The following is a 26,634-nucleotide window of genomic DNA, read 5'->3' as shown; positions in this document are numbered from 1 at the left end:
CTGACCTCTTACTGTTCACTTCAACCATCTGAAACCTGTTGCCCAAATAAGACTTCAGAAGGCCAAGTGCTTCTCCCTTGATACCATAATGATGTAGTTTCCTGATTAAGATTTCATGATGAACACAGTCAAATGCCTTGGATAAATCACAGAAAATACCAACGGCATCCTGACAATTATCCCAGGCTTCAAAAATTTGCTGAATAAGCTCAACACCAGCATCTGTTGTTGACACCCCTTGAAAAACCAAATTGTTTAGTGCTCATTAAATTGTTACCATAAAAATGATTAAGCAATTGTTGTAAAATAAGCTTTTCAAATATTTTACTTAGCGTCGGTAGAATAGATATTGGTCTAAAATTTGTGGGGTCAGAAAACTACCGGCTTTGAATTATGGAATGACTACTCTGTTTCATCAAATCAGGAAATACACCATTGTCAACACATAAGTTAAATATGACAACCAAGTATGGAGCAATACAATCAGCTATGGAGTGAATTATTTTAACGGATAAGCCATCAAGATCAGCAACCTTTTTCAATTCTACTGATTTAAAGGCTTTCATTACATCATTGTAAGTAACATGAGTGAATTTGAACTCTATTTTACATTCATTTATATTAGACATAATTATAGATTCAGCAAGAGTGGCAGATGACTTTAGGGCCTTGGTGGTGGAAACTGGAATATCAGCAAAAAATCTTTCAAAAGCATCCGCAATATCTGGGTCTGTATCCAAGATTTTATCATTTATTTTTAAACTAAAATTTAAGTTGCGAGGATTGTTTCTTCCAGTCTCACTGTTTATTACTTGCCATGTTGATTTTATTTTATCTGAACTATTTTTAATTTTATTACTTATATACATTGATTTTGCTAAGGTACATGAGCGTTTAAATATCTTTGAATAATTTTTTACATAGTTAGCAAATCTTTCTGAGTGATTATACAATTTTTCCTCATAAAGTGAGTATAATTTCCTCCTGCTAATATGAATTCCCACCGTTGCCCAATCACTGAAAGACAATGATTTATTTTTCTGTATATACTTTGGCTTAAATATAACATTATAGTCACCTTTGATAACATCGATAACAGAATCATATAGTTCATTTGGGTCTTCATAATAATTTAAATTAGGTAACTTCATTAAAGTATTTGATATAAAATTATTTAGGCGACTAGTGTTCACAGGTACATATTTAACACTGTACTTAGGTTTACTATAATTAAAATTAAAAGTGGTTAGTAGGCCACAGTGATCTGATTCTAATTTATTTATAATTGACTCTGACTGTGGAACAATATTGGTAAATATATTATCAAGACAGGTTGATGTAGTCACTGTAATTCTAGGTGGCTCTAAAAATAAATTTACTAGATTATAGCATCGAAATAGGGATATTAGCTTAGTGCTCAGGCTGGATTCAACTAATAAATTAACATTAAAATCTCCACAAACAAGAATATTTTTATTACTAATTTTAAATAAAACTTCATCCATAATTTTTTCAAAAATGTCATATGATGCAGCTGGTGGTCTGTATACACTCATTACAACAAGCTGCTCAAGCTCTATACAGGCTATCTCAATAGTTTGTTCAACTGACCGGCTGACAATATCAGAACCTTCTTTATATTTTAAACTGTTATGAATCAGTATTAGAGAGCCTCCGTGTATTGCATTTTGTCTGTTGAACGAACTAGCAACCTGGTGCTTACCAAAATTAAACATAAGCTGATGACTTTTTAACCAATGTTCTGTTAAACAAAGTATATCAATATCATTATTATTTAAAAACAGCTCAATTTCCAGGTGTTTCCCAGACAAGCCCTGAATATTTTGGTGCACCAGGTTAATAAAATTTTTATTATTAAATTTATCTAATACGGGTGTGCTATGCTTTATATTCATGTTATTATTTTTGTTGTATTAGATTTCCAATTTCTGCCGGAATTGTTCTCAGTTGTCTTATAAACTAGTTTAAATGGTTTGGAAAATATTCCACAGTTTTAATACCAAAGGTACTTCTAACCTGCTCAATAGAAGCAGGTGTCTGTCTGTCCACAAAAGGATAAGGTTATAAAATAATAATTTAGCACATGTGCTAATTGTCGAGTACAATATTTAGAAAGATAGGTAATAATTTTCTTTAGTCAAATAAAAATACTTTCCAATAAACTTATTGGTGTCCATAAAATGGAAAAGACCATGACGATATGTCAAAGTATGCATATATAAATTTAACTTATGTCTATGATTATTTTCTCGTTCTGGCAAGCTCTGACTGAATGGTAACCCAAACAAAATTATTTTATTTACATTATCTAAGTTGCTAAGCAATTTGAAATAATTAGCAATATCCTTATTATTAGTTCTTCCTCTTCTACCAATTAGAATTATTATTGTTGTATTTAAATTGAATTTAGAAGTTATAATTCTGTCTAAAATATTGGAATAAGTGGCCCCAGGCATATTTAAAATATTTTGACCAAAGTTAAGATTCAGTTGTAAACCAATTTTTTTTCCAATCTCATCACTGTACATAATAATGTTATGTTTAATATTGGTTTGTATATAATAATATAATATAAGCGCTAATATCACTTATTGGACAAAATAGGACTGGGCATGAAAAACTCAAACTCCTACAAAATATTGAGTTATAATAGAGTATAAATATGATCGACCCTGGCTAGTTTTTTCAACAATATAATTCAAATAGTTATTGGCATAGGTAATAAATCACATCGACATGAATTATTTCTTTCATTTCTAGATAAGTTATATAAGTTATTTTTAGATAATATGTTGATAGAAATTTAACTTATATAATATAGTCTTTAGTAGAGGAGGAGTGAAATCTAAGCCATTACACCCAGAAATAATCCAAATGGCGTTCCTAGGCATAACAATAAACAAAATGGGTGATTAGACTGCATAGAAAGAGTTAAATCGTGTAGATGTTAAAAATAATAATTATAATAAAGATCCCTATGGCTGACTGCTTGCATTAATTGACCAAGAAATTCATAGGATATGAAAATGTAGCTAGGATGATGATTTTTCAAAGATCACGTGATACAGGAATGTGGTGTGAAGCAGAAAAAAGCAGTAGAAGAAAGCATCGTGTTAGAACTTTTGTGACAATCGAGATTTAAAACCACACCTTGCAAGACCAATTAATACTGAAAATGTCACTTGCAATTGTAGCTCAAACGAAGGGACATCGTATTTTTGATGCATAGGTTCATGTGAAATCTGTGATACAAAAAATTCATATGATTCCTCATCCCGTACGCCGCCACGTCTTGATCAGTTAAATAGAAAAAATACAAAAGAAGTTACTGTAAACCTAATAAAAATACAATTCTAGCAATAAATTAATTTAAAGTGAAGTGAAACTTTATAATTTTATGATAACTGGCAACGCTCCTGTGATTCCTCTAATGTTAAATGTTGTCAAGAGAATGTGGGCGGCGGAGCCGTAGGTTCGTTTGTCCTTCTTTTCCATAAAAAAGGAGAAACAATATATTTGACACGCTCTTGTAGCGCTGTCATAAAATATAAAAAGTGTTGTCACTTCAACTCTCAAGTGTCAACTGTCAACCATCAACTTGTTATTTTTAAATTTAAAGGTAATAAATTTTATTACACAAAATTTAAAGATGCTAGTAGCTATATTATTATTTATTTATCACTAATTATAAATAAATGGAAACATTTAATTATTTTTTTATTTTAACAGCAAAAACCCATTATCCAACTAGTCATAAATGATAATAGATAAATACATATAGGTAATGTATATAAAGGAGTATAATAATAATTTATATATAGGTACGTGTAATCAGGTTTGTGTTACGTAAACACGTTCAATTCTATCATGTATATATCTAATACGTAGGTAATGGTTCACCATTTATAGGTAGGAACATTATTTAAAAATATTGAATATTCATTAGCTAACTATTAAGTGCTATTATCAGAACTCAAACACTACCTTGACCTTGTCAAGTTCTCAGTAGATCTTTCTGTGTATAGATTAGACGTGCCTATGATATTTTTATAGCCACCAACATTTGAACTATTTGAGTAACAAGTAAGTAATAAAACTTTTTTATCTGATTAATTTTAGATACCTACTATATGGTAGATGTACAAATTGACAAACCTTGAAGACTTGTGTTTGAGCATATCAGTTTCTGTGTGGACAACTTAATATAAAAATAATCTAATAACATTACATATTTAAGGTTATTTAAAATACCTATTTGGTTACTGAAAAACACTTAACCCTCCATATTAATTTAAATTTGTTTTAGGATACCTACATTCTGTGATACTGTGAGTATAAATAGATGATTAATCAAAATTGAGGAAGAAAAATTATTTTATTCTTATCACCAAATTATGGAGGTTTCATCAACATTTAATGGAGTTGTAGATAGGTACAATGGTATAACAATAAATTCCAAAGATGAGCCCTGTGAAACACATATTTTTAGAGACATGCTTTTGAGTAAGTATTAACTACATTTAATAATAATTTAGTAACTAAATGCTAAATATTCTGTACGCTGGAGTAGTGGAGAGTGCTTGGTTGGTTAATTGTTACTAATTTGTCACTTACAGATTCGTTAAAAAAATGGTCAGATGAAAAAAGAAGATGCATTTGGTTCAATGTACACATAAAGGATGCTACTTGGGTTCCAATATTAGCTCATGTTGGTAACTATTGTACAATAAGTCCCTATAATATTGACACACTTTTTACAAAAATTATCTTGCCCCAAGTTGAGCATAGCCTGTGTTATGGGTTACAAGACAACAATATATTTAATACAATATACTTACTTAAACATAATAAATTCATATAAACATACATAAATATATTTAAACATCCATGACTCGGAAACAAACATCCAAATTCATCATATAAATGCTTGCACCTACTGGGATTCGAACCCGGGAAAAGTAATAACACAACATCTTGAGACTAGTTGTAAAACTGGTTAGATCATAGACTTACAATATACTAGGGTATAGACAAGTGAGCAAGAGAGCAGAAAATCTGAAACGGAGATACACCAAGATAGAAGTGAGTGAGCAGTTGAATAGTCGGGGACCCAGTGCTCTCTGAACGGCTGGATCACTTGGCATTGCGTAGAGACGTCGCTTCATTGTGTGTCTTCTATCGCATTTATCACAAAAGCATTTCAAAGAGCTATTTAACCTGATTCCTTGCCGCCAAGTTCCACCTTCGCACGACACGCCACAAGTTAGGATATCATCCCCACTATCTGGATGTGAGGCGGTTCTCCACAGGGTGGTTTTCAAGGAGCTTTTTTCCACATACTACAAAGCTGTGGAATGAATGAAACGAGCGTACGGGTCATCTGTTGTTCACCGCCGCCCACAATCTCTTGCAACACCCGAGGAATCACAGGAGCGTTGCCGGCCTTTAAGGAAGGTGTACGCGCTTTTTTTGAAGGTACCCATGTGGTATCGTCCTGGAAACATCGCACAAGGAAGTTCATTCCACAGCTTTGTAGTACGTGGAAGAAAGCTCCTTGAAAACCGCACTGTGAAGGACCGCCACACATCCAGATGGTGGGGATGATATCCTAACTTGTGGCGTGTCGTGCTAAGGTGGAATTCGGCGGCAGGAATCAGGTTAAACAGCTCTTCGGAACACTCCCCGTGATAAATGCGGTAGATGACACACAATGCAGCGACGTCTTTACGCAATGCCAAGTGATTATTTTATAAGAATAGGTACGACAGTACAATATTGTATACTAAACTAAAAAGAGCGCAAAAAATAATAGTAGGAGAGTTATTTGCAACTCTTCTTCTCTCTCAGAGCGCCATTTGTTCCCGAAGCGGTAGTAGATGGTTTTTTTTATGCAGAATGTTAGACCTGGAGTCTATACAAGTTTCATGCCAATGGTTAATGATTTCCTCAGGAAAATGTGCATAGCATCTCTGGTATTTCCGTCGTATTAGCAATACATATTTGAGGCATCCCATAATACCTATATGATTGATATACAGGCAAAATGTGTAGAGCACTCAGCCTTGGGGAACACCGACATTCAAAAGCTGAAGTCTACTCTCAGTGTCTAGTAATTATGATATAATATTTATTTTGTAAATTTCAGGAAGACTTTCATTTTCATCATTCTAGAGACGATTTCGTTATGATGTACAAATGGCTACCAACAGATAGAAAAGCGAACTTGCCACCGGGCTGCCATACTAATGTGGGTGTTGGTGGGTTGGTATTCAATAGCAGTGGTGAGATACTTGTTGTAACTGAGAAACATTTTGAGTATCCTCATTGGAAGCTTCCTGGAGGATATGTGGAGAGAGGTATTTGTAATATTATTTCATCATATGGTTTTGATGTTATACTTTTCTTGCATGTGATAAAACAGTTTTTTTTTATGGAAGTGGAGGTATGGTTTATACATAAAAGAACGTTCCTTGAAGCCGCAGAGTAGACGTGCGCCAGACATCCAGATGGTGGGGATGATATCCTAATTTTTGGCGTGACCTATAAAGTCTCGAGGGCATCTATCCGCTTTTTCTGACTTTTCCCGTATGGTCCGAGTCTCTACGTCGTAGAGGAAAACCGGAAACACTAATCCTTGTACAAGCTTCGTTTTAGTGGTTCATTGGCTAATATAGCAATGCCCTGCTCTATCTCGTCAACGAGTTACGGAGAATTAATGCCCCTATAGAACTTCTTCAGTGGGGTAAAAACTGGTTAAAACACATCATCTGTCCTGTCCTCGTAAAGTCCACATTTGCCCTGAACGCAGTGCGGCGCCGGTTCTTAAGCAGGTCGTCAGGACTTACTTGCTTGTATCCTCTTTCAATAGTTTCCTCCGGCATTCTGCACCGGACATTTTAAAGGTTATTTAGGCGTCAGGCTTCTCTAGATAGCCCGAATGTGTGTATTGGTTATCCCGCCATTATCGGCCGCCAGAACCTACATGCCATGACCTGAAAGCCGCCAATGCGAGCAGGTGAGTTTATCATTAGGGTGGTGGCGTAGCGAGCCTTGGCGAGGCCCCGTATAAAAATTTGCTTGGAGGCCCTTATGTTGGTAAAGATTTCTCACAAAAAAAAAAGTGTTTGAATAAAATCAAAATAAATATTCATTAATCATAACTATCTGTCTGTAATTTTTTCAAAATTATATACAAACATTTCAAATTAAATATACTCTCTCCTTTTTTCGGCAAGCAACAAAAGTTTTTATTAATATTTGCTTACGTACGTCGGGGTGTAAAAGATACGGCAGATACGGCGGTAGCTACGTTGCGCCCTCCCCTTACTCTCCTAACCAAAATCAACTGCCCACTATATTGATTATCACTCGCTTATTCAAAATGTGTAGAATGTGGGTACGTATGAACTAAAATCGCTTACAGCGCCATGTTCCATGCCACGCACTTATGGTGTAACGTGAGTCGGGCATGTCTCACCCTGCGTTATAGGTCCGAAAAAATAGCTTCTAGCACAGACCTATACCAGTATTTGCATTGTCAGTCGCTTGGCGTGAATATACGTTGCTTTTATTCCAGTTATATATACATCTTTTCGTTTCTTTGTTTATTTTTTCGGAGTAAAAGTCCTCTCAGACATGGAGAAGCAAAAAAGTCTTAGATAAGTTCGGTCGTCATGTGAGTTGTAACGTGTAAATAGCTAATTAACTACTGTGATAGTAACGCCTGCTGATTATGTACCCAATAAGTAACTACGAGTAAATCGTAGTGTGCGTAAATATATTTTCATTTCTCATACTCGGAAAGTAATGTTGTTTTGATCTGATTATTGGGTGGAAGATGCTGCTTCACTCCGTCGAGAGGGAAAAACTCATACAAATTACTTCCCACCCAAGGGCCGGAATAAACTTTGAAAATAGAACTGCTGTCAGCTATGAAGAGTTTTCTGTAAAAAAAAACTAATCAAAAGAAATGCCATGTGACTTTCTAAACAGCCAGTGTGAACTTAGCGCATACTTCTTTGAGCGGAAAAAGCCGCAACAATTACGCGGTAAGTTCCATGTTTGAAATTTAAAAAGTCGACATAAATTGGCGGAATTCTAATATGTGCTGAGATAAACAACTAGTTTTATTTTCCTCATATTTGAAATGAAAAGTAGAGTGTTTAACTCGGGTAATCAATTCCTACTCGGACTATAGCCGACCTCGCGGCGCTCGGGCGTCTAAATACCTCGGGAATTGATTCTTTCGACCCTCGGTTAACAATCTACTATATGAATGCATTATTAGTCCACCGTAGTTACGAACTGAGTACGATTTAAAATTAATCTTATTAGCAAGCAGCTACAGTAGCTATATCTTTAAAAAATGTAACTAATGAAGCTTCTGAACTAATATTATTTATTTTGCAATGAATAACCCCCTTATTCATAATAGTCTGCTAACTTAAAGCTTTGCTAATTCTCACACTGTCTTCTTCTATTGACCTAAGTCAGAATAAGAAAAAACACTCCTAAGCGGCTGTTTAAAGTTAGCGGACCATTATGAATAAGGGGGTAAGTCTATAGTTTTACATACTATTGGAGATAGTGGAATCTAATCTTCCTCACTTTACACGTAGAGACTCGTAGAGTCCATTGGGAGAGAAACTTTTGCATTTCTTAGTCTTATAAAACAGCAGTTCATCAAATACTGAGAAACACTTTTTTTATGGGATTTTTGTTTAATAAAATTTAATAAGCTTCCAATATTTCAGGTGAAGATATAAAAGATGCCGCTATAAGAGAAGTGAAAGAAGAAACTGACATAGATTGTTATTTTGAATCAATGGTCACACTCAGACACTCGCACGATTCAATGTTTGGAAACTCTGATATTTATGTAATTGTTATGTTAAAAGCTACCTCAGATACAATTCATAAGTCAGATCTAGAAATAAAGGAATGCAAATGGATGGATATTAACGATTATCTCAACCATCCAAATGTTCATGAGTTTAACAGGTTCATTCTTAGACAGGCGCTCGACTTAAAAAAGAGAAATTTGAAATTCGACTTGCAAAAAAACACTGTAAAAATTTCCACATGGACCAGAGATATAACTTGTCTTACATTAGAAGATGTAAAAGAATAATTAAATACTTACCTACTTACTTCTTGAAAAAAATTGTGTTAGATACCTACATTCCTACCGAAATATAATAATATGTAAATATAATTATGAATTATTATATTGTTATGTATTTAAATATATGTAGTATGTATATATCTGTAGATTCAGTATTATTAGTACCTACCTACATTAAAAACAAAAAATTCTTAGGAGAAAATTAACGATACTCGGCAGAATCTATATGCTATCCGGATATTTGAGTCACCTACCGTAACGTCGTCATAGTCAAGTAATTGTAGTAGTCGAATATGATAATTCAATGGAAGTCCTTATTAACAACTTACAGTAAGCTATCTGTGGCAGAATTTCTAACTGTCTGTAATCAAATTGCAATGCGCTTACGTTCATTACTGCATTCAAAAATTTAGTAGAGCTACACATATTTAGACAAATATTAGTTATGTACTTCAGATTCACTAAAAATCAAAAAATAATTATTTTTTATCCAAAAACACAACAGATTTCAAAAACACTAATCCAAAACAATAGATATACTAATATGCTATAAGATAGTAAGCCTATTTTACGATTATTGTTATTTTTGGAGCCGGTGTCAACCAATGTAGGTTTGTAACTACATACATAGTTATAGGTGAGCAATGCTTGAGTCGCACGCGCGACGTGAAGGGTGCGGAGGCGAGAGCGGAGCCGGAAGGACACCGATTTAAAAAATAGCCATAATCGTGACTAGAATTAGATTTTAATTGATTAGATTGTATAAAAATATTGAATTTGAAGGGGTGGTTGTCTTCATTCCATTTATTGAGAGAATATATTGAATTAGGGAGGGATTCTGCAGAAATCCATAACCATAAAGTTATGAGTTATTATGACAATAGTTACCTAGATATATATTATCTAGAGGTGCAAACATAATACATAATATGAATGTTTGTTTCCGAATCATAGATAAATTTATTTATGTATGTTTGTATATAGCTATATTGAATTAAATGTTTGTCATGCTCTCTAAAATAGTATAGCTTGCGGCGGCGTCGTCTCCTTAAGAATGTGCGAAGGGCACGATGGCTGGTCCATGCGTCAACTCGTGAACGGGTAGTGCTTGTGATGCCAGATCGACCGACCTGTTATAGACCATTACGTTCACGAAGCATTCTTACACTGAATATGAATTCATGATCTAAAGGTTGTCACATTTAATATAGGATTATTTATTTTTGTACAGTTCATTCTTTATTACTTTTTATGAAACCTATAGAAGTCTTTTTCCTTTGAATACGATTCATATATTGGATGCAGCACCTTACAAACTTAATTTTTTTTTGTATATTGCAGCCATTGTAAAATATGTACTCCGCCTCAGCCAATAGCTGAAAAGAGTGGCCATTTTGTTTCTCGTATGTTCTTCTAACAAGCTCTACTTAAGCCGAACATATAGTAGATTCAGTAATTGAAAAGATTTTTATAGTATGATTCAAAAGCGTTTAGTTTAAGCGTAATTGAATAAAGTTTATTTGACTTTAAATATATTATCATTGTCTTGCAACCATAGTACAGGCTATACCTAGTTGGGGCAAGATAATCAGCTGTGTAAAAATGTTTCAATAAAAGAAAGTCTATGCAGAATGCAAGTGTCCTTGATCCAGAATTCCGCTGCAACTCCTGTAAATTAAAACTTTGCTGAAACAACAAGAGCACTCTTGTTCCAGAGTTAGGTGAGTCAACGGCTCCTGGGGATGCCTAAATTATTGATTTGTGATTTTTGAAGATTTATTTAGGTTTATATTTATTTAAGCAAAAATTTAAAGTATACATTATTAAAAAACTGAACTATTAGCAATAAGGCACTTAAAACTTAAATGGTGTTATTACAAATAATTAAAACATGGCTTAGATATGTGTTTTATTAACAGTGTCAAAGTATGTAAGCAAAAACATTGACGCGAAAGAGACAGATTTATAATAGAACTTTTTTAAAACAAGTGTACAACATATGTTTAACTTTTTTGTAATAACACCAATTTTTTTATTTCTATTTTAAAACTAACAAGCATCTGTGTTGTATTATGTGATTCATGATATTTTATGTGATACATTAGTTCTTATATTAAATAAAGTTATTAATTTAAAACAAGCAATAGAAAATTAATTGAAACATTAATAATTTTATTATTAAACATTATCTAGACAAAAACAATATACCTATGTTAATCTAAGTCTGGAACAATAGCTTGAGATAATTTATCTCCTTCTTTTCCGGAATCATCTAGGTCACCAGTCATTAGTGATTTCAAAATTCCGTCTAACATTGAATTTTGCGTTTTGGTACCCTCTCTTTCAATACCGAACCAGACTTTTGCAATTTTATCCAAATATTCGGAATAAATAGGATCACACTGAATTTTATTTTCATAAGTTTTTCTCACATTTTTGAACAGATTAGCATCATTTCTGAAATAAATAAGTAATAAATTGATGAAAATGTTGTTACACCAAATATAATTATTTTTATTAAGTATATAAATATATTATATTTCAAATTATTTACATATGACTTAATAATTAATAACGCTATTTATATTAAAAATAATAATAAAATAAAACTTAAATAATCTAACAAAATTAAATAATTACAAATAGAAAATATCATCAAGATCGCTATCGGCAGGTAAGGTACCCATGAAGCTGGCAACGTTACCTCTTTCTATAGCCAAACTTATCCTTTGACAGAGGTACCTACGTAATAATACGTAATTGTTAATATAAAAAAAAAATTATGTATACTTTATACTTACTCATCTATTGCTTTTAATAGAAGGAACAAGAAATTAAGCAACTGATATGAAAATGGGGGCCCCTTTTCCTTCGATATCATTGGATGGGTTCTTGTATATTCTTTTAAAGCGTCATTTGCCATCTGTTTATTTTTTAAAACAAGAATTTTCAAGACAGCTTTAGCTATTAATATTTCAACATCCACCTCAAGTGCTTCTGAAGTATGCTGATCTATTAGCATTTTTGCAAAGGTGACACCGTCATTAGAGCGTAAAAAATGTTTATGAGCTAATAAATATTCCTTTTCCTTCCAAAATACTTCGGCGATTTTCTGAAAGAAGTGATGAAAATACTAATTATTAAACAAAGAAAAAATTATTTAATACACTAAAAACTCTGCAACATGGGTAAAGAGAATAAATTATTAACATACAAAAGAATTACTCATATAGTAAGAAACTAAACAATTTGTTATTTTTTTTTAAGTTTTAATCCTCACTTCTAGGATTAATAATTACACAAACTTATTTGTAAAATTTTGTTTTCAAATTTTATGTGTAGAACAAAACTATTTAATCAAATAAAATAGAATTATCTAAAATTTTATGTAAGATAATAAGCACTGAAAATATTTTAAAATATACATATTATTCAATTTGTTGCCATTCATTTGTATGAGTTCTGTTCTTTCTTTCTGCTGATATCTGTTCATCATTAATGAAAAAAGTGGTTTCAAATGGAATATATAATTAGATATAAGAATATCAATATGAGGCATTTAAATTACTAAATATTTTTGGGTGTAAAGAGTGTAAGAGAGAGAGAGATTGAGAGAGTAAAAGGTAGAGTGGTGGTGGCTAGGACCATTGCCACCCATCTGGCAGACAAATTATCCCCAAAAGTGTTCATGTGTGTTTTCAGTTTTTCTATTCATTAGAAAATAATATATTTATTTTGGTGGTCTACTAAATGTAGTCTCGGAAATACAATACACAGTCACAAGTCAGATGTCAAGTTGCAGAAAATACCTATCATCCCTACCTAGTTTGATTAACCAATATGACTTTGGGACTTGCATATATCTAACTCAAAGGCAGACAACACATCTCTTGCTTGGTATTGAAATTTCATCAAGTGAGCCACTCACCAAGAGTAATTTAAATGGAAGAAGTTGCTCCAGGGGAGTTGCTGTTTCACTAATAGGAAAAGGATATGATTGATCCGTAATAGTTCTTGATTGTACTCTTAGCACACCAAAATTAAGGAAAAATAAAAAACTATAATATCATAGCTCTTGATCAAGCTTGTAATGGAGTCACTTATTCTATAAAACCATTTTTTTACCTTATGTAATAATGGATGGCCCATCTTCTTTTCGTCCATTGACCATTTTACTGCATTTGTCAGAAATATATCTTTTTCAGGCACACTTGAATTAATTGATTTAAATAATGTAACTATTTTATCAATCCACTCTGGATTTGGTTTGGTCTCAGATTTAACTAACACATCTATAAAAAGTATAGCCAAATCAACACCACTACCATGTTGGTTGTTTTCTATCAGGAGCGTAGCTCCCCGATATAGCAAATCAAGTAATTCATCGTATTTCTTCTTACTTAAATATCTGCAATAAAGATTTAGATTTTACAAAATAACGCTCAAGTAAACTCCAAAAGCACGTACAGACTAATATGAAAATTTATTGCCTAAAATAGAGAGTTCTATAAATTTGATGAGCTTCATAGTATTGCCCATTCTCTAAGGATAATTTTAATTTGATAAGTACTCGAGAAACACCCTTTTCACCGGTGGAAGCCATAATTCATAACAAAATAAATTAAATAATATTGTCTAAATCTCTGATTCAAAACTAACTCGTGTAATACTACTTAAATTAATCCATTTAATTGACTTTATAGTAAAATTTAGTATGTGATTAGGTACTTTTGAGTTTTGCTTTTGACAGCTCGAGTATTATTTTTTATTTCCACTCCTTTTTCGGAGATTTTGGCTCGTACATTTTGTGTATCCGCCAGCTTCAAGATTATTTTCAATTAAGGCAAAGAATATGTAATACTACAAGGTACAAGTAACTCATGGGGCACACTAAAAGTTTTGCACTTCTAGCTAATCGGAACTATTTGAATTTCGAATCTTATATTTTTTGAAACGTTGCAACCTTCGTAGTAATCTATATATATAAAACAAAGTCGTGTTACCATTTATAACTCAAGAACGGCTAGACCATTTTTTCTGTTGTTTGATTTTTTGGGTTTCTCTTAGTCCGGAAAAGGATAATAAGTAATAAAATATCGAAAAAATCACAAAAAAATATAATTATAAAAACATTTATTTTCTCATACATTTTGTATGGATTGACATTTTCATGACATCTCGAGAATAGAAAGAATTCAATGAAGTTTTTTGTTAGTTTCACGCTACATGAGCAATAAAATGCAACTGACAGTGCACGTCATGTTATTCAAGTTGACTGGTGGGTGCAATGACGTTGTTATGTATAGAATGTCATTGGGTGGGTTTGTTTCGAGTTTCTATTAGCTTATTGTGCCATCTTTCCAGACATAGACGTAATGCAACTACGATTCGAAACATTGCGAATTGGACTGACGAAGAACAAGAAATTGCAGATAAAAAGCCCCGCGTTAGTATGGGCTCGACCTTGTGTTTCTGAATCACAAGAGCAAAGCGACGCAGCCAGTAAACCTCAGAGATCAACAACTAGATAATTTTCGACGCACAAGAAGTAATTGATGAAGTACTGATTTGAATCGAGCAGCAACGATACGATTGCAGTACTGATTACCGCGTTCACATTGGGTCGATAGACGTTGTTTGCAAGTATTTTCCGGAGAAACGCCAGTATTGTGCTGCCTTAGTGAGAAACTACCAATCACGACATTTTCTAGCAAACACTCAAAATTACAATGTTTGTTTCCAAATGTCCTAATTTGGGGCAGACATAATCTAAGAACGACGATTTAATCCGACATTCAGGGTATTAATTTATGTATATTCTTACACACAATACAGTAGAAGAATTACATACCTACAATACTTATTCCTATGTATTATGTATGGTAATTCTAAAAAAAAATTATGTGGTGTCGTGGGACACCAGGTAGGAACGAAGTTCCTTCGGCTAATCTAGAATCGACATAAATTGCGAAAAAAAACGCTCTAATATTGCTATAATCGTTATCATATATTAATATAATAATATTTATAATATATACACTACTCGCTTGTGTAGGCGACTGTCGCGCCTGCGCACGTCTCATTTAACGGTTTTATTCCACGCACTTTTTTCCACGGATTTTTTCTTACGGTTTTACTATCACATTTTTTTCAGTTCGGTCGCGCAGCAAAATCCCTATCCCCTCCAAGCCTGCCGTAAGGAACTTCTTTAAGTAATAATAATTCTTTATTTAATTTTTATTAATTGCAATAAATGTTTACAAATCAGTAATACGGACTTTGCTTTTGATTTTGTAGATACAAGGACAGATTCACCATCGAATTGGATCATTACAATCTCTCGAAGATGCACACCATAAATTTTAACAATTATATTTCATGGGCACCATGGAGGAATAACGACATGAAGAGATCAATACAGCAATGATTATAGCAATTCTTCATGATCTGCAGCAACTACTTCATGAACATTTTGCATGTCGAGTTAGCCCGCAAATCTTTAATTTCCGATCCGTCTTGCATTCACCATGACCATTAACAAATCTCAAGGCCAATTCTTGAAAGTTTGTGGTCTGAATCTAGAAAATCCATTTCCCATGGTCAATCTATATATATATAAGAGATTTCCACGTATATAATCACTCATCACGATATCCCTGGAACCATAAGGCGTAGAGACATGAAATTTGGTAGGAATATTCCTTTCGTCGAGTAGAGGTCAGCTAAGAACGGATTTTACGAAATTCCATCGGCGAGAGTTTTTTTTAACAGAACAACGTCTGTCGGGTCCACTAGTAAAAAATAACAATTGGTGGGAAATCATTCTACGTACGCAACGAAACTGAAATTAAGTCGAAAAGATTTTAGATCGATGATTTTTTATGATTTTAAAAGTTCTCTCTCTCTGCAAGACTGTGCCACTCGTCTTCAAAATGCTTTTGGGAGATAAGCATCTTGCATGAGCACCGTGAGGCGATAGTTTGCTGAATTTGAGAGAGGTCGGGATTCTTTACATGATTTCGTGAAGGGCGGCCATCCACTGTTAAGCGGCCAATTGAAGAAAACCCGCGGATTACCTATGAGACAATTCGAGGATTATTGGACATTGGTATGAGCCAAATTCAGAAAATTTTACACGAAGAATTGAAAGTTCGGAAACTTTGTTGTCGTTGGATCCCTTATGAACTGACAGCGGAGTAGAAGCGGGCTTGCGTGGAATTGTGCTCACAGATGCTAATGAAGTACGACCACGGACATTCGAATGCTGTTTATGACATTGTCTCAGGAGACGATACGTGGATTTATTGTTTTGAGCCCCAAAAAAACAGCAATCTTGTGAATGGGTGTTTGAACAGACCAGACCAACAAAAGTTGAGGCAGGTGAGAAACTTTGGTAAAAAAATGATCGCATTTTTTTTCAGCTACGGGTCTCATCTGCACAATTCCACTTGAAGATCAAAAGAGTGTTAATGCTGAGTGGTATTCTACCATTTGTTTACCCAGTTTACATCATCACAACGGTTCTTCAGACACGGCCAACAAAACTAAGTCATTTTTATCTTCCGAAAAAGTACAACTCGTCCTGTGATTAGCACCCTGTGATTTTTGTATTTTCCCCAAAATTCTCTCCTCTGAAGAGGCGGTGATATCGTTAATCAGCAGGTCGAAAACATGCCTTCAGATCTGTGGTGCACCTGTTTAAAAAAAATGGTTTGATCGCATGGAAAAATGTTTTAAATGTAAAGAAGAGTATTTTTTTAAAAGCAATAAACTTATTATTTTGGTTATAACATGTTGTTTTTTTAAGTTACGCAAAACTTTTAGTGTGACCTACTTAAAGGTTAAAAAGTATCGGACTGAGTAAAGATACTTGTGGAAATATTTTCCAAACAAGTTTACTTTGTTCCCGTTGTTAGTCAAATTTTATTGTTCTACCTGATAGAGGGTAAGTTTAATAAAGTTAGAGAGAATTTCCGGGATAGTAAGTTGATTCATTTTATGTTGAAGATTAACATTATTATTTTCTGAATCCAATTACCCCCGATTTACATTATTAAAACATTTAACACTACTTTTAACCATATTGTCAGAAACTTTTGAGATTACAAGTGATAATGCTATTTGGCGATATGATGATGTTACAATCGATGATGTATCCGGTTGGAATTTGGATGGATATAATAATTTGTGATTTCCAAAAAGGCGGAACATAGCCCGATACAATTACTCTATTAATTAAAGTAATACAGAAGAGAAGCTTGACTAAGGTTTGCTATAAATGAATATCAATTATCATCTTCACCTGGGGTAGAGTTTTTGATCTCATAAACTATTTCGTATTTCCAAATCGAACACTGATTCTATTGGGTTTTTATTATGACAAGGTAACTGTTTTCGATAGATGGCGCTGATCACAGAACAGATTTCAGTCAATACTTTATACAAAGATTATGATACAAATAACCGGTACTACCTACCGCCTACCAGTACTGAAAAAGTGAATCCTGGAATAATGAAAATGGAAAACTTAAAGTTCTGCGGTGAAGGAAATAATTCTTGATAGGAGTGGAAACTGGAAATATAATTAAAAATGGTTAGACACTAGCTAAGTCACTAGACTAGAAGAATTATATTCCTTGGATCCTTGGCCAGAAAAGTAAAATAGGTAGGTATATTCCTAAAAAATTAAACAGAGATGTTTCACTTAAATTCCAAATTAAGTACCTAATAACTACGCGCAGAGTACTTTTAGTTGTAACTACGCGTAATTAAGTAATAAGTCAATACATCAATAATTTATAATTAATTATGGACGACCGTGCTGAAAGAGGTGTTTTTCGAGTTCTCGACAAGTTGGAAATATCCATTAAAGAAGGTCGATACTATGAAGCTCATCAAATGTACAGATCTATTTATTATAGGTAAAATATACCTACTTGGTATCTCAATCTCGGTGTTGTTATTTTATTCAAAACGAATATTGTTTTGAGCTGTATGCTGTTGCAGATATTTAACTAAAAAAAAATACGGTGATCTACTTGATTTGCTATTTCGGGGAGCTACCATCCTACTAGAACACAATGAACATGGTAGTGGTATAGATTTGGCTATACTTCTGATAGATGTTTTAGCTAAATCTGAGATCAAACCAAATGAAGAGTGGATAGACAAAATAATAACATTATTCAAATCAATGCATTCTAGTGTGCCTGAAAGAGAAATATTTATTACTAATGTGGTAAATTGGTCAATGGATGAAAACATGAAGGGCCATCCATTACTGCACAAGGTAATAATTGATTAAGATTTAATAGAATCAATGTAGCTAGCAAGAAACTGGTCCAGTTATTGAATATGTGTTGTTTCACATAAGTACTTTAAATGTGGTCCCTATAATGTTTATGATTATTGGCTCATGTTAATGCTTTCTAAAGGTGGCACTTCACATGGCTATTTGTATTTGTGAATTTGTATATTTGGCAAATAATTGCCATGTGTGGACAGTTTATTTGACAAAGTGTTTGCCTTATTTGTCTATTTGACAAATAAGGCCAATACCAAATATGCGTTACCATGCGCTTGTTGGTTTATCGAGGCACATCAAAGGGGTCAAATAGGCAAATAAGCAAATAAACCATCCAAACAATGGCCATATTTAGAAGTGCACATGCCGTGAACTTGTCATTCTGCTTCCAAATGTTTGTGTGTTTGTTATTTGACTGCCACATGCGGATGGTTGTATTTGCCTTTATTTGCATGTTTGCCTGAACGTCATATATTTTGCCAAATACAACAAACACCCAATAGCGAACACATAGCCATGTGAAGTGCTACCATAAAATATATCTGTTGCGGTGTTATTTGTAAATATAAATGCAAATGTATATAAATAATAGCAGTTCTAATTATTAATTCTATTTGAAACAGAATATTTTTAATTTTTCAAAATATAAGCTATAAGTCACTTATCATGAGAGAAAGCAACTTAATATCAACTGTTCTCGCTCAAGATACATTCAGCAAATATAGATGTGAATGTGAATAAAAGAGATACACCTACTAATGGTTGATCCCTGACTGTTTACGAGTGCTGGCAACGAGGCTTTAGTAGTTTGTTGTACCAACAAGACACAATACTCACTCTACTAAGTCAGTCAATCACAAATACTTGCCAAGAGACTCCAGTACTCATTTTCTACAGTGTGAGTAGTCAACTAGTCATGCTCATTGATTGGGCTATCTATGGGCTATTGGGCTAGCAAAAATCTAATCTCTTGTAACTGTTTGCTTACCTGTTTTTTCCTGTTATCTTCTTGCTTCTTTTCCATCACTGGAGGTGGATTAATACCTAAATATATAGTGATGTACATACATCACTATATATTACATTAGTACTTTTTTTTAAAATGAAAATAAGGGTCAAGACAAGCCGGATATTCTGCTGATGGAAATTGATACACCCTCCCCATTACAATGCATTGCCTCTCCGGATTCTTGAAATACCAAAAAATTCTGAGTGGCACTACAACTACGCTTGTCACCTTAAGACCTAAGATGTCAAGTCTTATTTGCCAAGTAATTTCACTATCTATGGCGCCCTTCAAACCGTTAAACAGTAATGCTTACACATTATTGCTTCACGGCAGAAATCGGCACTATTGTGGTTCCCATATACTAGCCCGCTTCTTGTGCAAAGGAGCCTCCCACTGGTAAAACTGTATGAAACAATGAACATGTATATCTTCACTGGAATTATAAAAAAAAATATTCTCACACATCCACATTCAAAATATCTGCTTTAAGTATTACTACTGATTGCAAATTGGAATGGATAAAAAAAACCACTTTTCATTCCAATTTCAGAAATTTGGAGAAGTGTTCTGGGAAAAAAAGGAACTTGTATTAGCTCTTAAACATGGCTTACACTCAAATGATGGTGTCACATATGCAAAAATGTTAATCGATTTGCAAACTACAAGAGGACGTAAATCAGAAGTGGATTTATTTATAACCCAAGCTGTCCTTCGAATCCTTGGCCTAAGAAATAAACAAATGGCTAATGAAGTTTTGAACGAATATGCAAGATCTCATCCGATGATATTAAATGAAAAAGGACCTCCATATTCATATCCATTACTAAATTTCCTATGGATTCTATTAAAAGCTATTGAAAAGTAAGTTTTTAGTTTGCTTATGAAATAAATTAATCTATATAAATATAAAAATTAATTGCTGTTCGTTAGTCTCGCTAAAACTCGAGAACGGCTGGAGCGATTTGGCAAATTTAGGTCTTGAATTATTTGTGGAAGTCCAGAGAAGGTTTAAAACGTGAATAAATAGGAAATGCTCCTAAATTAAATAAAAACAACAAATTTGTTTTTCCTTTGATGTGTCCATACATAATTTCTATGAGAAAATTTATTGACACATGGTTTGACAGTTGAAAACAATTTCATTACTACAGCAGGGTGCATATTTTACGAAGTAATTTTTGATGTTATGATATATTATTGACAAATTCATATAAAAACATTATTTTATTTATTATATACAGGACAATGTCAGTCGGGTCAGCTAGTAAATAAATAATTATTTAAATCTTAATGTTCTTATGTTTATTTTCAGAAATGATGCCCTATTGTTTATAAAAGCGAGAAGGCGCTATGCTAAAAGTTTACGGCGCGACCCATTATATTCTGCATATTTGAATAAAATTGCAAAAGTATGGTTCAGAATTAAAAAGCGTAAATACAGAATATTAAAATCAAAGTTAGATTGCATTTTGAATTCAATTATCAGTGTTGAAGGCAATTCAGAAATTATAAGAGAGAAGATCCAAAATTCTAATATTCCAGAATTGGATTAAGCTATTCAAGTAAAACTTGTTGACATTTTAACAGATTTATCTAATCTGTTAAAACGCACAATTTGCTCTACTCTCAGTCAGTTTGAGGCACAATTTTCATTATTGGTTAATACTCGACCAAATAGACCACATCCATACTGGATGTGGTCTATTTGGTCGAGTATGAAGTAGTATGAGTATTGAAGAAAATATAGGGGCGGCAGCGGCGAGTGTACGAGAAGACCGTAAACTGTCGATTTGTTGCCGTTCTCGACATCTTGGCCTGTCGTATTCAACTTGGCGTATTTTACGTAAGGATCTTTCTTTAAAAGGATATAAAAATCAACTATTGCAAGAAATGTTGCATAGTGACCTTCCAAATCAGATCAGAAACGGAGGCCGGTGGGAATGTAATGTGAATGGTGACTGTTATCACAGGATGATAACAGACTATCCAACAAGATGGCGCCACGTGCCATATAGGCCGTGAAACCATGGTCTTACTGTGAGAACAATTCGGCGAACAGATAATTTCACGCTTTGGACGGTGAATTGGCCGGCTATATTGACGACCTGTGTAGCCAAGTGGTTAGCGATCCTACCTACTAAGCTAGATGTCCCAGGTTCGAATCCCGGTAGGTGCAAGCATTTATATGATGAATATGGATGTTTGTTTCCGAGTCATGGATGTTTAAATGTATTTATGTATGTCTATATGTATATATGTATGGTTAAGTAAGTATATTTTATTAAATATATTGTTGTCTTGTAAACCATAACACAGGCTATATATGCTTAATTTGGGGCAAGATAATTTGTGTAAAAAGTCTGTCAATATCATGTGACATCACACCTCCTTTGGGGCTAAGTATGTAAAGTCCAAAGTCTACTTTCTACTTTAAAAATATCCACACGCGTCATTGAAAAATGGAACATCAAAATGGACCATTTTAACCGCAGTCACGATAGAAGACACAATATTTAAAAGAAATTATCTTTAAGAATAAATTGTAAAAATCGTTCTTTTGTGTCACAATAAAGATAATAAAATAAAATTGAAAATATTCACTTCTTTTTAATTAAAATTATTTAGCGTGTGAGGGTGGTATCGGCTACTCCAATGAACCTCCAGAAGAATGCCTGGTGAGCCCAGGTGCTTAGCCCTGTAGTTTGCTCTCTACCCTCCAGCAGAACATGGGGCGCCTCTCGGCAGCTTCTGCATTGGGGGTTGTCTATGACACTTATAGTTCAAAATGCCTGTTTAAGTTGCCATGGCCCATGGTTGATCTTATTAGTCTTAGTTAGACATTAACCAAGTCCAGACATAGACCAACCTTCTCTCTTAGAGCGCCATTTGTTTCCGAAGCGGTAGTAGTATCTTGTAGTTATTAGAAATGACATCAAAAAGAATTCTAAAAGAATCAATTTTGAGAAAATAAATGCCTAACCAAGAAGTAGTCTTTGCTGAAATAAACAAAACACACTAAGGAGATCTCAACAGTCCAACTCAGGGAATATATAATTTTAATTTAAAAAACATAGTATTATTGTAAACTGAGGAAAATAATGGAAAAAAATTCTCAATTCGAGCGTATATTTTTTTTATGTGCTAGAGGCTGTAGATCGCTTGGTGTTGCGTAGAGACGTCGCTTCTTTGTTTCTTCTGGGTTTCACCTGATTCCTGCCCCCGAGTTCGACCTTCGCAAGACTTGCCACAATATCATCTTCACCATCGGGATGTGTGATCCTCCACAGTGCGGTTTTCAAGGAATTTTCTTTCTCGTACAACCAAGCTGTTTCATGGGCTTCCTTCTGCGGTGTTTCCAGGACATTCAAAAAAAGCGTGTACACTTTTCAAAAAAGCCAGCAACGCTCTAGTAATTCATCTGATGTGGGCGGCGGTGATCACTTAACATCAGGTGACCCGTACGCTCGTTTGTCTGCTCTTACATAAAAAAATAAATTAATAAATCCTAATTTCGAATTTTTTGACATTGTAGAAATATATAGATTTTGTAAACGTCTGCAAATCTATTGCTGTTGCTTTGCAGCTTCGAAATTGCGGCTGTCATTCTATGAAATACAAGTAAGATTATCATCAGAGTATTCTTGAAAATCTCTCTTTCATTGGCCGTAAGCAGAATCCCCTTGCATTCCGCTTGGGTAGTAAAATATAAAAATTGATTTTGATAGTTTATATATTTTGGTCTTTGAAAACGTCATTGATTTTGGTAGTCAGATAAATCTCGTGCCTGTGTACGAATTAATCTTCGCAACATCTGTGTAGGGGTCGACCTTATAGTGAGTCTGGAAACTGTCGTTATCACTTGCTGCTTCCACAAGTGATTTAATTTAATTATTTTCACAACAATATTTGTCAAAAATTGAGTAGGCTGTATATCTACGCGTACGGTCCTGTTGCCTATTTAGTACTCTGTGGTAAAGAAATCCAAGTTGCAAAAGCGCGCCATTTTCGGAAATTATTTGAATGTTTATCATATTTACAAGTATTTAATTTTGATTTGTTTTTCCACTATTTATTTTTGAAGTTATACTTCTTAAGCCGCGTTATGAAAATATTATGAGAGTGAAATTTTAAGACGCGCGCGCATCACAAAAGTAACAGGGTGAAGTTGGCTGACGAAATTTTCTGACGTTTGCGACATTCATTTTTTTTTGGTTTCTTCGTCCATTAGGATAAGCAAAGGGTTCAAGCCCGTACAGGTGTATTCTTTATTTAATAATTAATTGCCAAAGCCATAGTTGCAAGATTTTTACAATATTGTTCTTTCTACAAACGTAGAATGGCAGGAGGAATAAATTATTATAAGGATTTTTGCTTTGTTAGGCCAAAGAAGTATAACTTATTGCGTGCATACATAAGTAGTAAGTACACACACGCTTTTTTTACTATTTCCCACAAATGTATTAAAAAGCTTAGTGTGATTCACGGGTGTGTAGGTTATTGCAAACTAGTGACAGACTCGACTCGGCCTTGCTGACTAACCTAATTGGTAACTACTCCACTCTTGTATGACAATAATAGTACCTACATTATTTTAGTTTAAATAAGATAAAAATACAGGAAGCTAGCATTGAAATGAAATACTGGCTTGAAAACAAAATATTCAAATAAGATCAAAAGACGGTCGCCTACTTGCCGGAGCCCGTTTGTATGTAATATTCATGAATCTCGAAAACAACTGTTTCTGTAATTGAAAACTCAGTTTCAACGATTTTGCATTACGACATAATTTTACTAAAACGTAATTTTATGTATGATAGTTGTCGGTATGTCTTTTTGAAGTGAAATTGTGCGTTTGTTGAGATGAGAAAAAACCATTAAAGTCGTGTCACTGTAACCGTTACCGGCACCTTGTAGGTACATAATAATATATTATTGTGTATGTACATACATAGATACACATGTATTTTTTGAGATGGGAAAAATAATTTATCTCGCAACACTGTTACCGTTACCGACACCTCTGTATATGAGTAGGTATGTTACATAATATATTTTTGTGTATGTACATACCTACATCTCAAAATCTAGGTATGCAAAAACTATGTCCTTACGTTTTCTTTTTTACAATCAATCAACTAACGACATAAGAAAATATGACTCCTCAGACATCGTAAAAAATGCCGTTTTTATACCGTCCTATTCAGACGAATACAAAACAATATTCAGAGGTTTTTAAGATAAAAAGAATACGTAGGGACATAGACTCGTTCTATCTGAAAATATCTGATCAAAATTTTCTTTTGTACTGCTAATTAATGTTTCTTTTGTAATGTACTGAAATAATTTTTGTAGGTACTGTATAAATTTGTTTTTGTCAACTAGCCATTAAGCTTGCTTTAAATTACCTACCGTTTAGAAAAGTTAAATCGCTGTTGAAAATATAGCTTTGAAATGAAAAATCAAAAGATGAATAGGTAATTTGTCATGACACAAGTTTTGTCGAGTTCTTATGATAAGTTTGGGCTTATAAAAGATCCGACAACAGTTTCGACAGTTGAGGTAGATATTAAGAGCTCGCGAAACTTTGCAACCAATCTCACATAAAATGTTCTTGGACGGTTTTGGTTGTTGTTGAAGTGAAAACTTCTTTAGCGGCGTTGAGGACATGTCTTGGGATGTGTATAAAATGTTTAACTCGCGTCAGGACACGTGACCTGATTGAAAATTCGTAAGACAGTCGTTGAAAGTATGGATGAAAGATTTATACTTCTAACAAAGTATATATATACATATATACTTTGTATATGTACAAAGTATATATATATAATTTTCAACTTAATAATCATGCGGTCATTGGAGCAGGGTTGAATCATTGTGATTGCGAAGCCGAAACACCGCGAGGTCGAGGAATCTAATATCAGCCGTGAAAGTTTTACAGTTTATTATGGATGAAACTTGAATTCTCTGAGAGGTAAACTTTTTAATGTAAAATAATTGTAATAGTCCTGTAGTGTTAAATTTTTTATGTAATATAAATTGTCATGTGTACGAAAGCGTATTAAATTAATATTCAAATTCAAATATTTTTATTCAAAATAGGATGTGACATCACTTATGGAAAGTCAAGAACTACCACCCATTCCAAAATGAATGCCTCAGACATGAGAAGAACGGGCCCAACAAACTCAGCGGGCTTTTTTTTTCATTGAAAAAATATGTTTACAAAGTAATATTGTACAGATAAACTTATTATTTAATAGCCTGAGGGCGGTCACTCCATTCCCAATCTGTGGTTTTATTGAGGAAGTCATTTATGTTATAGTAACCTTTACCACACAAACGTTTTTTAACAATTCTTTTGAGTAACGTGATACTTTTGTTTTGAACATTTTCAGGGATCTTGTTGTAAAGGAATATACATCGCCCCACAAAAGAATTACTAACTAAACTTAGCTGAGTAGTAGGCATTATAAGTTTATGTCTGTTCCTGGTGTTAACATTATGGTTATGACAGTTTTTAGAAAATTCACTTATGTGCCTATGAACATACATTACATTATCAAGAATATATTGAGAAGCAACAGTCAAGATGTTAATTTCTTTGAATTTTGCTCTTAATGATACTTTAGGATCTAGGTTATAAATAGCGCGAATAGCTCTCTTCTGCAGCCCAAATATTGTATTAATATCGGCAGCGTTGCCCCATAGCAATATTGTATTTAGCCTCATAAATGCTAGTAATTTTATAGTACTAAATAGAGTAATTCGAGCGAAATTATTTCCTAACCATTTCGAAATATTTAAAAATGCACAACGTTATGTTCAAGTTTTCACTTCTGCCGGGGTGCTCGTAATTTTATAGGACACCAAATAAACTATACCTTAATATTTTGAGTTGTTCTTGCGCACTTCTTAGACATTAAATTAATAATTAATATAATATTAATAGTTGCCTTTTAATAATACTGTGAAAAGACTTATATAAAATAAAAACTCAACAGGATTAATTTGTTTCACTACAGAGCTCCTGTGGCTAAATTCTGACTCCATCATAAGAGGGTATTCAGAGTATGGAACTAGAGTCCTAGCCAAACAGATTAAGGGTAGGCTCCCGTAATTATATGAGATTTTCACGAGATTTTACAACTAAACTAAATATGCTATCAAAAAGAAATT

The 26,634-nt window shown here is 33.6% G+C and overlaps 3 protein-coding genes across 9 annotated transcripts; 2 read left to right on the top strand and 1 right to left on the bottom strand.

Moving 5' to 3' along the window:
* Positions 1–3,615: 3,615 nt before the first annotated feature.
* Positions 3,616–9,291, top strand: LOC126969831 (uncharacterized). 5 transcript variants are annotated; one of them, XM_050815402.1, is made up of 5 exons: positions 3,616–3,640; positions 4,328–4,524; positions 4,638–4,729; positions 6,167–6,377; positions 8,775–9,291. In XM_050815402.1, exons 2-5 carry the CDS (start codon positions 4,416–4,418, stop codon positions 9,149–9,151), a joined length of 789 nt encoding a protein of 262 aa, XP_050671359.1. In that variant the 5' UTR covers positions 3,616–3,640; positions 4,328–4,415; the 3' UTR covers positions 9,152–9,291. The 5 variants fall into 5 exon arrangements, with proteins under 5 accessions (XP_050671359.1, XP_050671355.1, XP_050671356.1 ...); XM_050815398.1 differs by lacking the exon at positions 3,616–3,640 and adding an exon at positions 3,683–3,842; XM_050815399.1 differs by lacking the exon at positions 3,616–3,640 and adding an exon at positions 3,684–3,802.
* Positions 9,292–10,606: 1,315 nt separating this feature from the next.
* On the bottom strand, positions 10,607–13,893 carry LOC126969827 (Golgi to ER traffic protein 4 homolog). Of its 2 annotated transcripts, XM_050815392.1 has the most exons (5): positions 13,636–13,893; positions 13,271–13,553; positions 11,947–12,257; positions 11,354–11,602; positions 10,607–10,813 (listed from the first exon to the last, which is right to left on the bottom strand). In XM_050815392.1, the coding sequence occupies exons 1-4, from the start codon at positions 13,746–13,748 to the stop codon at positions 11,359–11,361; spliced, it is 951 nt and encodes a 316-aa protein (XP_050671349.1). In that variant the 5' UTR covers positions 13,749–13,893; the 3' UTR covers positions 10,607–10,813; positions 11,354–11,358. The 2 variants fall into 2 exon arrangements, with proteins under 2 accessions (XP_050671349.1, XP_050671348.1); XM_050815391.1 differs by lacking the exon at positions 10,607–10,813 and having other exon boundaries at positions 11,308–11,602.
* A 3,712-nt stretch (positions 13,894–17,605) lies between these two features.
* LOC126969828 (Golgi to ER traffic protein 4 homolog) lies at positions 17,606–22,054 on the top strand. 2 transcript variants are annotated; one of them, XM_050815394.1, is made up of 5 exons: positions 17,606–17,810; positions 17,898–18,066; positions 18,152–18,434; positions 20,009–20,319; positions 20,771–22,054. In XM_050815394.1, the coding sequence occupies exons 2-5, from the start codon at positions 17,954–17,956 to the stop codon at positions 21,009–21,011; spliced, it is 948 nt and encodes a 315-aa protein (XP_050671351.1). In that variant the 5' UTR covers positions 17,606–17,810; positions 17,898–17,953; the 3' UTR covers positions 21,012–22,054. The 2 variants fall into 2 exon arrangements, with proteins under 2 accessions (XP_050671351.1, XP_050671350.1); XM_050815393.1 differs by having other exon boundaries at positions 17,887–18,066.
* The last annotated feature ends 4,580 nt before the right edge of the window (positions 22,055–26,634 follow it).

This window comes from Leptidea sinapis, chromosome 19, assembly GCF_905404315.1.
Source record: "Leptidea sinapis chromosome 19, ilLepSina1.1, whole genome shotgun sequence".
Lineage (NCBI taxonomy): Eukaryota > Metazoa > Arthropoda > Insecta > Lepidoptera > Pieridae > Leptidea > Leptidea sinapis.
This window is presented reverse-complemented; position numbering and strand designations above follow the sequence as displayed.